A 13,195-nucleotide genomic window follows, 5' to 3' on the forward strand; every position below is an offset into this window, starting at 1 on the left:
CAGCCGAAGAAAAAATATTGCCGCAGTGCATTGTGCAACGGGCGCTGGCTCGGTTTCACTTTCACCTGGAGTCGCCAGGGTGACCCAGGCCAGATTAATATAAATAATTACAGGCCCATACCCAGACCCAGGCCAAGCCCAGAGCTCAAGCTCAAGCTCAAGCGCAAGTCCAGGCTCTCCGCTGCGTCTGATGTGGCCATGTCATGCAATCAACGCAGCGCCAATCGCAAATGACAAATGCAAAACGAGCTGCAGACTCGGGTAGTCGTAGAAAGTGATGAATGGGCTCCCTGATTGCGACTTGTGAGCCCCCTCTTCGTATACGTAGACTTTTTTCCCCACTTCGGAAAGTTTCGCCCCTCGGCGTATAACAAGTTTTTCAAGGTCAGTCCCAGCAATAAGAGGCCTGAAATATTATAATCTTACACATGCCCGCCCGTGTCCGGGGGTGTGGGTGGGATATGAAAATCAGCTTTTTCTATATTATTAGCGTGGCTTTCCCTCGCTTTTTTCTACGTTTTCCTTAGAGATCTTTTTGTTTGCTTCCGCTTTTAATGGCATATAAACTTTAGTTCGTTTTTATGTTTGCAAATTGAGAATTATTTATAAATAGGATTAGTTATACCTACTACATATATTCTTCTTTGGTTGTTTTGTGCCTTTCCCTTATTTCTTGTTTAGTTTGGGTTAATTTATGGCCGCTATCGCTAGACTAAATGGCGTTGCTATTAAAGTTTTGGTAGCACTTTGTTTTTGGGTTGATGACGAATCCCATTCTATTGATCTAGCTGGAAAATATGAAAGCTAAATTTAACCTCATTTGGGGATTTATACATACATACATATCTTTATATATCTATCTTTGTATGTATACTCTCATATACATAGCTTACGGATAATCCTTTTTAGCGCCACCTGTTAGCTGTCGGACAACAAGAATTCTCAGAACATCAAAGATTGTTCAGAAGTACTATTATAGATATAAATATATTTTCCAGACAATTTTCAACTCTAGTCATAATATTTGTAAAAGCATTGCCACTTTTATTTTCGGTGTTGCGTTTAAGAGATTGCATTGAGATGCATCATAGAATAAATCAGGAAAGTAGAATTGGGTCAAAAAAACCAAACAAGCGCCAAAAGAAACGATTCGAGAAATTGTTTTCACAAAGAGAAACATTTAACACATAATTAAAGAGAATATTTTCTCAGGGGGAAGAAGCCATTTTTCTCATATTATTTCCCACAATGAAGGGGGCCTGTGGCTAACTAATTAGATGGCCCTCGTGATTGGTGATTGATGGCTGCACCAGACCACATATCTCTGTATGACCCACTTTTGAGGCAGCCAAAAAATACGATTTTTACTGAATGAACAAGTGGAGGCCAGAGACCATAGACCATAGACCACAGACCAGAGAGCAGACACTTGACAGTTGGTAAAGAAATATTGTTTACATAGTATATAAAAGATCGAAAATTATTGGCAGGCACTCAGATTACAGGTTTCAAGTGTGCGTCAATCGGGGCCGCGCCGGCTCTAATGTGTCTGTCAATCAGGATGAGTCAGCGCAGCCGAGCAAAACTATTCTGGATACTCTGGGTGGCTTTCCGATCCCAACGAGTTCGGTTCCCCAGTCAGAACGACCTTAACATGAAGCTGCCGCTCCGGGTCCGCGTCGATGAGCTTCTGAATGCTGCTAGCCGAATAGAAAACGAACTCCATGTGGACTAAGAGCTGCTCCACCTCCCCGAACCCGAGCCCGTAAGCCCCCGTCTGAGTGTGCGCAGAAAACTGACATAGGGCTTTCTGGCCAGGCATGTCTTGGTCGCCGTCCAGGAGCGTGATCTGGACACCCACCTCCGTGGCCATCAACGGACTGACCATGTAGAAGATGACGGTCTGTTCCGCGTTGTCGGTGTCGATACCGTTGTGTTTGTTTGCCAGCGGAGTGACATACATTACGAGCATTACGGGCAACTGATGGACGATTTGCAGCTCTGGAGACACCGGAGTGCTGAGTCCCACCTTCGGGGTGCCGTGGTAGGCGATCGCAGCAATCACATAGCTTGTTCCGGCCTTCAGTTCGTTGAGCTGCACATGAAACAGCTCGGGGCAATTGGCCACTGTCTCCAGCATCGACTCGCCGGGGCTGTGACCCATCAGAAGATGGGTTAGCATCTCAATTGGCGTCAGCTCCGACCCACAGAATGGCACTGGACACTTCAGTGGTCTGTTGAAGATCTGCTCCACATCGAGAAAGGCCTGTCCCACATTTTAGTGGAATATTGCAGAGCAGTATACTTCATTTTGTAGAGTATTCGACACTTACCAACATTTCACTAGTGCACAGATCTCCATGGGTCGGCATTGTGCTATATTGCACACAAAATTCTGCCTGGGAATATATGATTATATGATTCATTTGAATCGATCGTGCTGACATTTTGACAGAGTTATCAGACACTTCAATGCTCTTTAACTCTGCCTAAAATTATTTCATTGACAGTGCTGGAAGAAAAGCTATTCTGGCTAGTCGCAGGCCTTGCGTACATTGGTAATCGAATTAAGCGAAAGTTATTTCTCCAACCTGAAATACAGTTTCAATGTCTAGAATCATCCACGACCGGCAGTCGGAGTCAGTCACAGACATGTTTTCTATAGTCATTTGTGTCGCAACTTTCCCCTTCTTTGTGCTTCTTTCTTCTGTCAGCATTTTAGCCCGTGGCAGGCGGCAATTGGGAGCGCAGCGCACAGATTGTTTGGCAGAAGGAAATCATTTTCGACCAGTCATTCTGCATTTAAAATTCTTCAACGCTTTCTTGCCAATTATTATTATTTAACCGACGGGGGCCTCAGGAAATCCCAAGGCAGTCGTTGGAAAGCAGTCGCCGATAATCTTACTTATCTTATCTTCAAGGCTAGTGGGAAGCGTTTCCGCAGATGCTTGTGTTAATTAGAGCAAAAAGGTGTACGTGGAGCGTAGCTGGGACTCGATTGAGAAATCCCCAGAAATGTGACAAAAAGAGGAGTGCGAGATAAACGGAGTGCGGAGAACGGGCTGGTTTAATAAAGAAAAACCACCAAAGTAATAAGCAGGCGACATGACAGCCGAGCAAAAACAATTAGCTGCACGATAAGAGTGGCAGATACAGCCGGGAGATACCAGATACCAGATACAGATACAGATAGACCAAAACGTCGAAAGTATTTGGCGTTTAGCTTTAAATTTGTCGTCGGCGTCGAACGGCTGTGACAGACGTATAAATTGGTCTGCTCTGCAGGTCGCTGGCAGGCCGTGTATCTTGCAGATACACAGCCACAGACAGCCACCGCGTGCCAGCCGAACGTTTATCATGAGCTCGGTTTTCCTTTTGCGGCCACGAAAAATGTATCTGCAACAAGTTGCCGAACAACTCAGACCCCCAGCCCCAGCCCCAGCCCCAGACGCAGGCGCAGACGCAGTCGCCAACCTCCAGCGAACTCGACTTCAATGCGCGTCGAGACTCTGCTGCGTTCAGTCGCCAGTGCGCTTTCAGATACACTCGTCGTAACCCGACTTCAGATACTTCTGCGCTGCGCGTGTGTCTAAACTTTCATGTGTCCATGTGCGTCCATGTGCGTCCATGTGTGTGTCTGTGCGGGTCCTAAGTGAGAAAATTCGTACCCAAAAACAAGGCCATTGTAAGATGTCCCCCTTTTATCTCCGTCGGGAGGGCCGAGCAATCTAGTAGTACCAGTGGATTCTGTTTTTGATTTGATTAGCCGCTTTAGCTCATGGCTAAAAATAATAGAGCTGCGTGAGCATACGAGTATATCTGAGGCGGAACAGCTGCCTGCTCCATATTGCTTACGCGCCTCTTTTATTTCCCCAACCGGCCGTTGATTCTTCTCGGCTGTTCTGAGTCATCAACGAAATGATCATTTGCCGGCTGGTCTGCACCGAAAAAGGTTAGATTGCCTGCCCCATCGATCGCTGAGTCACTGGGCTCTGGGGCTTAGGTCCCATAGTGTCTGTCTGACTGCCAGTGCCTTTGTCTGGGAATTGACAAATGCAAATCGATGGAGCAAACAAATTCACTCTTTGTTTGTGCTTTATCAACATAGGATCAGTATCTCCCTCCACTGGGGCATAGGGCAATTGTATAATGTAATAAAAAACGCTTCAAAACGCGAGTACTACTGATATATTGCCCTATCTTATATCTATCTTGATTGCTCCCAGTTTAACCAACTGCACAACAAATTTAAGATAATACAGTAAACAATATAAATAATAGAGATTAACGAAAAACAATGGCCACCTCAACGCTGCAATCTCCGGCCGCGTCGCCGTCCCCATCTTCCACACCCTCGTCGGTGAAGAATCCGCAACTGAAGCGCGTCGTCTACTCCAAGTATCGGGAACTGCTGGGATCGTACAACGATAAGGCCAATGCCATCATCGACACGCTGCCTGCCTATATGGTGCGTCAGGATCGTGGATTTCAACTGTCAGAGTTGCCCCTGACTGCGGATACCAAGAACTGCATGGAATCATCGTAAGTCTCTGTCTCCACCTCCACCTCCGTCTCCGTCTTCGTCTCGTTCTCGAGGGCCCAACAAAGAAAACTTTCGTCAGACAAACGTTGTCCCTGATAAGCATTTAAAGCGCAATAGCAAAAAAGTTGGGAAAAATACTCGTAGCGTAAAGAACAAAACAAAACAATTTCTTGGCAAATATTTATCACAAGATTAGCTCAACTGTGGAATGTGGGCGGCTGGTCAGGGGGCCTGTGGCTAACTAATTAGATGGCCCTCGTGATTGGTGATTGATGGCTGCACCAGACCACATATCTCTGTATGACCCACTTTTGAGGCAGCCAAAAAATACGATTTTTACTGAATGAACAAGTGGAGGCCAGAGACCATAGACCATAGACCACAGACCAGAGAGCAGACACTTGACAGTTGGTAAAGAAATATTGTTTACATAGTATATAAAAGATCGAAAATTATTGGCAGGCACTCAGATTACAGGTTTCAAGTGTGCGTCAATCGGGGCCGCGCCGGCTCTAATGTGTCTGTCAATCAGGATGAGTCAGCGCAGCCGAGCAAAACTATTCTGGATACTCTGGGTGGCTTTCCGATCCCAACGAGTTCGGTTCCCCAGTCAGAACGACCTTAACATGAAGCTGCCGCTCCGGGTCCGCGTCGATGAGCTTCTGAATGCTGCTAGCCGAATAGAAAACGAACTCCATGTGGACTAAGAGCTGCTCCACCTCCCCGAACCCGAGCCCGTAAGCCCCCGTCTGAGTGTGCGCAGAAAACTGACATAGGGCTTTCTGGCCAGGCATGTCTTGGTCGCCGTCCAGGAGCGTGATCTGGACACCCACCTCCGTGGCCATCAACGGACTGACCATGTAGAAGATGACGGTCTGTTCCGCGTTGTCGGTGTCGATACCGTTGTGTTTGTTTGCCAGCGGAGTGACATACATTACGAGCATTACGGGCAACTGATGGACGATTTGCAGCTCTGGAGACACCGGAGTGCTGAGTCCCACCTTCGGGGTGCCGTGGTAGGCGATCGCAGCAATCACATAGCTTGTTCCGGCCTTCAGTTCGTTGAGCTGCACATGAAACAGCTCGGGGCAATTGGCCACTGTCTCCAGCATCGACTCGCCGGGGCTGTGACCCATCAGAAGATGGGTTAGCATCTCAATTGGCGTCAGCTCCGACCCACAGAATGGCACTGGACACTTCAGTGGTCTGTTGAAGATCTGCTCCACATCGAGAAAGGCCTGTCCCACATTTTAGTGGAATATTGCAGAGCAGTATACTTCATTTTGTAGAGTATTCGACACTTACCAACATTTCACTAGTGCACAGATCTCCATGGGTCGGCATTGTGCTATATTGCACACAAAATTCTGCCTGGGAATATATGATTATATGATTCATTTGAATCGATCGTGCTGACATTTTGACAGAGTTATCAGACACTTCAATGCTCTTTAACTCTGCCTAAAATTATTTCATTGACAGTGCTGGAAGAAAAGCTATTCTGGCTAGTCGCAGGCCTTGCGTACATTGGTAATCGAATTAAGCGAAAGTTATTTCTCCAACCTGAAATACAGTTTCAATGTCTAGAATCATCCACGACCGGCAGTCGGAGTCAGTCACAGACATGTTTTCTATAGTCATTTGTGTCGCAACTTTCCCCTTCTTTGTGCTTCTTTCTTCTGTCAGCATTTTAGCCCGTGGCAGGCGGCAATTGGGAGCGCAGCGCACAGATTGTTTGGCAGAAGGAAATCATTTTCGACCAGTCATTCTGCATTTAAAATTCTTCAACGCTTTCTTGCCAATTATTATTATTTAACCGACGGGGGCCTCAGGAAATCCCAAGGCAGTCGTTGGAAAGCAGTCGCCGATAATCTTACTTATCTTATCTTCAAGGCTAGTGGGAAGCGTTTCCGCAGATGCTTGTGTTAATTAGAGCAAAAAGGTGTACGTGGAGCGTAGCTGGGACTCGATTGAGAAATCCCCAGAAATGTGACAAAAAGAGGAGTGCGAGATAAACGGAGTGCGGAGAACGGGCTGGTTTAATAAAGAAAAACCACCAAAGTAATAAGCAGGCGACATGACAGCCGAGCAAAAACAATTAGCTGCACGATAAGAGTGGCAGATACAGCCGGGAGATACCAGATACCAGATACAGATACAGATAGACCAAAACGTCGAAAGTATTTGGCGTTTAGCTTTAAATTTGTCGTCGGCGTCGAACGGCTGTGACAGACGTATAAATTGGTCTGCTCTGCAGGTCGCTGGCAGGCCGTGTATCTTGCAGATACACAGCCACAGACAGCCACCGCGTGCCAGCCGAACGTTTATCATGAGCTCGGTTTTCCTTTTGCGGCCACGAAAAATGTATCTGCAACAAGTTGCCGAACAACTCAGACCCCCAGCCCCAGCCCCAGCCCCAGACGCAGGCGCAGACGCAGTCGCCAACCTCCAGCGAACTCGACTTCAATGCGCGTCGAGACTCTGCTGCGTTCAGTCGCCAGTGCGCTTTCAGATACACTCGTCGTAACCCGACTTCAGATACTTCTGCGCTGCGCGTGTGTCTAAACTTTCATGTGTCCATGTGCGTCCATGTGCGTCCATGTGTGTGTCTGTGCGGGTCCTAAGTGAGAAAATTCGTACCCAAAAACAAGGCCATTGTAAGATGTCCCCCTTTTATCTCCGTCGGGAGGGCCGAGCAATCTAGTAGTACCAGTGGATTCTGTTTTTGATTTGATTAGCCGCTTTAGCTCATGGCTAAAAATAATAGAGCTGCGTGAGCATACGAGTATATCTGAGGCGGAACAGCTGCCTGCTCCATATTGCTTACGCGCCTCTTTTATTTCCCCAACCGGCCGTTGATTCTTCTCGGCTGTTCTGAGTCATCAACGAAATGATCATTTGCCGGCTGGTCTGCACCGAAAAAGGTTAGATTGCCTGCCCCATCGATCGCTGAGTCACTGGGCTCTGGGGCTTAGGTCCCATAGTGTCTGTCTGACTGCCAGTGCCTTTGTCTGGGAATTGACAAATGCAAATCGATGGAGCAAACAAATTCACTCTTTGTTTGTGCTTTATCAACATAGGATCAGTATCTCCCTCCACTGGGGCATAGGGCAATTGTATAATGTAATAAAAAACGCTTCAAAACGCGAGTACTACTGATATATTGCCCTATCTTATATCTATCTTGATTGCTCCCAGTTTAACCAACTGCACAACAAATTTAAGATAATACAGTAAACAATATAAATAATAGAGATTAACGAAAAACAATGGCCACCTCAACGCTGCAATCTCCGGCCGCGTCGCCGTCCCCATCTTCCACACCCTCGTCGGTGAAGAATCCGCAACTGAAGCGCGTCGTCTACTCCAAGTATCGGGAACTGCTGGGATCGTACAACGATAAGGCCAATGCCATCATCGACACGCTGCCTGCCTATATGGTGCGTCAGGATCGTGGATTTCAACTGTCAGAGTTGCCCCTGACTGCGGATACCAAGAACTGCATGGAATCATCGTAAGTCTCTGTCTCCACCTCCACCTCCGTCTCCGTCTTCGTCTCGTTCTCGAGGGCCCAACAAAGAAAACTTTCGTCAGACAAACGTTGTCCCTGATAAGCATTTAAAGCGCAATAGCAAAAAAGTTGGGAAAAATACTCGTAGCGTAAAGAACAAAACAAAACAATTTCTTGGCAAATATTTATCACAAGATTAGCTCAACTGTGGAATGTGGGCGGCTGGTCAGGGCACCCTGTACTTCGGCTGGGGCAGCTCCAGCTTCAGCCGTGTCTATTTATAGACACGCTCGCATACTGAGAGATGGCCGGACAATGACTATCATTATGTCATGTTGCATGTGGCAGCTTTCAAGTTCTTACTTCCACTGCTGCGGATGGTGCTGCTGGGTTGCCCTTGATCTTTAAATATGCGCGGGCAGCTGCAACTGCAACTGCAACTGAAGCAGCGTCGCGGCAACAAGTTTGCTTTTTCTAGAGGGTACTCCAAGGAGTGATGGACTTAATAGATGGTGTATCTGATTCAGAGGATTACATGAATTTCGGAATAGTGTAGGGATTGTTCATAATTGAATAAATTTCTGTACTTCTATTAGCACTCAAATAACACATTGTTCTCAACGTCTTTTATATCTTAGTAAAGATATTAAATACTCATTTAATTAATAATTTATCTACGAGTGTTCAATAAGATAAGATATCTAATATGATTGGCATTAAATACTCGTAAATAAACAGTCGGATTCATGTTAGAGTTTCCCCCCATGGCGAAAACGTTTCGAACCAGAATCTTCCTCCTATCTTTCTATCTTCATAAGATATGAAGCAAACAAATGTAGTTAGACTTCTATGTTTTCCTCATGGGGTATCTCCCCGTCGATCGCCCTGCTCCACAGCACTTGTCCAGCAGTGCTCGTATCTGTTGGATCCACCCAGCTCCGAGCAGGCAGTCGCAGTTGACTGCAGATACATATTTGCACGCTCATTTGCATGCGCAGGGGGCAGATCCCAGTCAGAGTCGAAAAAGAGTCGAAAAAAAGTGAAAATGCAAATTGCACAGATGTTTTTCTATCATTTGATTTTGAGTTTTCTAGCATGTTTTCTCCTCACGCACGGACAGCTTTCCGTGCTAACAAGAGCAAGATTTTTCCGTGTTTTTTTGCCTTTTATTTTCGGCATGAATGTCATGCCAGCGAAATGCTGGCCTATACTCGATTTGCTGGGAATATATTTTTTGTATTTGTATTTTATGTATTACAAATGTCTATTTATGGCGCAAAGTGCAAATCGAAAATGTCACTGTGAGTGGCGCATATGATTATGATTCATCAGCAGCAGTATCAATAGCAAGGGAATTATGTACATTGTGCACTGTGCAAGTTAGTTAGTCACGTCCGATTATGGGGTATGCAAATGATAATGTGGCCTGCATTTGACCAGATCTTCCTGCTTCTGCTCCCCAGTGGCTTGACATGCTCTCGGGAGACCGCTAATTGCCAAATCTGTCAAGCAGTTGTGGTCAATTGCAGGCCGTGTACGAGTACCAGTCGAAGGTACTGACGCCATGTATCAGCCATTGACGTCATCGGACGACATCTGCCATGGGATGGGATGGGGCGCGGCGCCCCACGCGGCGTGGGCCTCCAACGCGGGTATCCAAAAGTGTTTAATGTTTGTTTTCGAGATGGTGATTTTGGCAACAGACTGTTTTAGTTTAGTTCAGAATGCGTGATGGCCAACGGACCGGTCGAAACAATGAAAGAATATCGCAATTGAACAGGAAATCACCAATGCACTTGCGCGCACTGACATTTTCCTAGGCTTGTCGGGAGCTAATAATTTTCATAACCCGATGGCCGGGGCCAAATATGGCCAGCTAACGTTTAATAAACAGAAACAGTTAACGAAACTGTTGTGTAAATTGAATTGAGTTTCCTACCCTGCCATACTCGCTAAATACGAACGTTGCACCGAACTGAACGACCTCACAATTTTGGGCACGCCTCGACAATTATGGAAGCTGTCGCTGTCGCTGGCGATGCCAATGCTATTCATTCGGACATAATCAATGGCAAGTTCAGCCGACTTGGGCATGAGTGTCTGCAACTTGTTGGGGCATATCTCTCCATAGTTTTCCGCGCCGTCCTATAAGGAGCAGACAGCATTTCTTTGATCGCGCCTCTTATGTGGGCAATTACCGATTTGTTTTTTGTCATTTGCTGACGATTCTGTCAGAAACCGCAGCGCGGGAGTTGCGTCATTTGCATTTGACTTTGATGCACGCGCTCCAATTTGCATCTGAGGCGCTCGGTGCTCTGTGCGCTGTGCTCTGTGATCTGTGCTCTGGGGGTAAGCTGAGTGCTGCAATCGTTTTCCCACACTCGGCCTTCGCATTTGCGGTTAAGCACGGCCCGGTTTAGCACCGAAGGGGGCAGGGCGGGGCAGGGCAGGGCAGAGCAGGGCAGACGCAGAGTACATGCGAGTATATCTGAATAAATTTGCCACACTTTGGCCGTGTCAACTTTGTGGAACGGAACGGAACGGAACAGTCTGGCAGCAGACGCAAAGACGTCACCTGTTCCTGTTCGCCTGACCCACTTGGAGGCGAATCATTCACGCACTCTCCTCACACACTCGTGTGTCGCCTCTGTCCGCCTCCGAGCGGGGAAATATAAAAACTAATGAAGCTGACTGACAAGAGGCACTGGCAAGTGGCAAGAGGCAGCATACTCGTAGCATGCAACAGGCCTGACAACTTTTCAGAACCCGAACGCGAACCAGAAACGAGGCCCAGACCTCCAGCTCGACTACCAGATGCCGGCCCATCACTTTCTTTCAACATAACTGGCTTTCAACATCCATACGTACATATCCATCTGTGTACGTATCTCCTCTCATGTTGGGCAACGAGAACTCCGCCGAATGTCTTCGATTTTCGCTTTTAATTAGCAAATTGTCAACGTTAAAGGCCTTTAAAATTAAGCAAATTGTGTGCAGAAAAGTTGACATTAAATATTGAGAGAGATGTACATGAAAAGCGAATTATGATGATGGGGGAAAGCATAAACGGGAAGGGTAGGGTAGCTACTCGAAAAAGTGTAAAGTATAGAAAAAAATATCACCCAGGAAATGTGGTTTTATAAATTTTTATACATATTCTAAATCCAACGGCAATCGATTCCAACTAAGAAATCGAAACCAGAGATTCCAATAACATTAAACTACATTGAGAGAAAAATGGCATAGTAAAAAGAAACACACCCATATTTAAATTAAATATACGGTTTGTCGTCTTTTTAATATGGCACATTGGTTATGAATGGGTGGACCGCATAATTTTTAATAGGTTTTATTTCATATATTTAGTGATTATAATATCGGCGGTTATACATCTATCAATAGCGGGGTTTAATTTGCGGCGGTACGGCGATATGCGGGCGGTTGCAAAAGGGAATTGAAAGATCATGCGATGCGACGGTCCCATGTAAAATACAATCAAAAGGGCATGAATAGGGCAGTTGTAATATGAACATTGAACTAAACTAAGCGGCTAATTTCTCAACACCCATATTCAACTTATTTGTAGGAAATATATTCAATTTATATATGAGTGCTTATTTCTCTGGGTGTATATGAAATGGTAAAATATATGAAACACAACATATAAATATATGTACACATATAAATGATATAAATTCCAGAGGGGGTTCCAAAAGATGAGGACTCTTCAAATATGCACGATTGTGTTGGAAATCGTAAAATAAATTAACTAAATCACATTTTTTGCTCTGAACCAACGAAAGTAATCCAATTCAAAATTATTGTGATGAGAAACAAAAAACATGGCATTTCTGCGAGACAATGTTTTCTGCCATAATATAATGCCCCATGAAGTCGTCTCACTTTCAACCTTTCAAATTTGGCACTCCGTCGGGCGCCTCACCATATATGGACGGTGCCGGTGCTCCGCAACAACTTCAACTCACTTTCCCCCTCGATCGTAAAAAAGTCAAGGCATCGCGCGGCTCATTGAACCATCGATGAGCGTCTCATTAGTGAGGCAGCAGCAAAGAAAGGAAAACACACAAATGAGGGCTCGCTCGCTCGATCAGCAGCGACCCAGAGGGCGAACCAATAAATTAGAAAAAGATTTAACAAAAATTGTGATAAATAGCCAAGGCGCATGCGAGTGGCGAAGAATGGAGGGAAATCAGCATAGCTCGAGGGGGAAGTGAAAATGAAACTACGAGTATTCGGCAATCTCTTGGCTTTTTTGGCTAATCGTTGGCTAATCGAATTTAATCGTTGGCTTCTCTTCTCCGCAGCTATGGACAACGCGGGGCAGGAGGAGGCGGCTCAGGAGGTGGAGGCTACGAGGCCCCGGCCTGCGTACAGAATGCGATGATGACAAAAGACAAGAAGCCGTTCACCTACACCCCAGGCGGCATAGATCTCTCCCAGATCCGGTCGGAGCGCATGGCCAAACGGTTGGCGCGCAACGCCCAGTCGGAGGGTGCCACAGGAGCCGCCCAACAAAACAGACCCGCCCAGCCACAATCGCCAGGGGGAGCCCCCAATGCGGCCAACGCGATGGGCGCAGCTGCCATGGGGATGCCTTTCCAGGTGCTGCCGCCGCCGCCACCGCCACCGCAACCACAGACACAGGGTAAGAACGGCTCTCAATTTGGTGCCGCTGCTGCTGCTGCACCCCCACCACCACCCCCCCAACAACCCAGCACACTAGCGCCACCCACGGGCCGACTCAGTGCCCCAGGTTCGCCTGCCACGGCCCGCAAGTCTCCGACCCCGCAGCGCTTCGAGCCTCCCCCATTGGGCTTCCGTCCGGAAATCAAGATTCCGGCGAACCCAATGGCCGCTCTGCGAAAGGTCCCACCACCGGTGGAGAAGAACACATTCTGGAAGGATGAGTATGTCAAGGACCGCTCCAAGAGTCCCCTGCCAGAGACTACCAGCACCACCAGCAACCAAAATGGAGACTACAATGGCAGCAATGGAAGCAATTACAACAACTCAGACGCTGTCGATGGTGAGCAGAGCTGAAGGACTCGCTGGCTTGATCATTGGGGTTTTGGTTCCGATACTGATTTCGATACTCTTCATGACACCTCGCCAGCAATTAC

At 46.8% G+C, this 13,195-nt stretch overlaps 3 protein-coding genes across 15 annotated transcripts in view; 1 reads left to right on the forward strand and 2 right to left on the reverse strand.

Annotated features, from left to right (window-relative positions):
* The window catches only part of LOC6902632 (GATA zinc finger domain-containing protein 10-like), a 28,099-nt gene that overhangs the window by 2,740 nt on the left and 12,164 nt on the right, over positions 1 to 13,195 (forward strand). For 4 of the 13 annotated variants that reach the window (XM_033379344.1, XM_033379345.1, XM_033379348.1 and 1 more), the window contains exons 1-3: positions 7,006 to 7,200; positions 7,742 to 8,057; positions 12,380 to 13,101. In XM_033379344.1, coding sequence (XP_033235235.1) covers positions 7,813 to 8,057; positions 12,380 to 13,101 — 967 coding nt within the window. In that variant the 5' untranslated portion in view covers positions 7,006 to 7,200; positions 7,742 to 7,812. Of the gene's footprint in view, positions 1 to 7,002; positions 7,201 to 7,741; positions 8,058 to 12,379; positions 13,102 to 13,195 lie in introns of those variants that run through there. The other 9 variants (XM_033379355.1, XM_033379356.1, XM_033379350.1 and 6 more) reach the window with 8 other exon arrangements.
* On the reverse strand, positions 1,436 to 2,483 carry LOC4816456 (uncharacterized). Its single transcript, XM_001356089.4, has 2 exons — positions 2,334 to 2,483; positions 1,436 to 2,266 (listed from the first exon to the last, which is right to left on the reverse strand). Exons 1-2 carry the CDS (start codon positions 2,445 to 2,447, stop codon positions 1,586 to 1,588), a joined length of 795 nt encoding a protein of 264 aa, XP_001356125.4. The 5' UTR covers positions 2,448 to 2,483; the 3' UTR covers positions 1,436 to 1,585.
* Positions 4,951 to 5,998, reverse strand: LOC117183909 (uncharacterized). The gene is made up of 2 exons (XM_033379360.1): positions 5,849 to 5,998; positions 4,951 to 5,781 (listed from the first exon to the last, which is right to left on the reverse strand). Exons 1-2 carry the CDS (start codon positions 5,960 to 5,962, stop codon positions 5,101 to 5,103), a joined length of 795 nt encoding a protein of 264 aa, XP_033235251.1. The 5' UTR covers positions 5,963 to 5,998; the 3' UTR covers positions 4,951 to 5,100.

The sequence above is a fragment of the Drosophila pseudoobscura genome, chromosome 4 (genome assembly GCF_009870125.1).
Source record: "Drosophila pseudoobscura strain MV-25-SWS-2005 chromosome 4, UCI_Dpse_MV25, whole genome shotgun sequence".
NCBI classification, from domain to species: Eukaryota; Metazoa; Arthropoda; class Insecta; order Diptera; family Drosophilidae; genus Drosophila; species Drosophila pseudoobscura.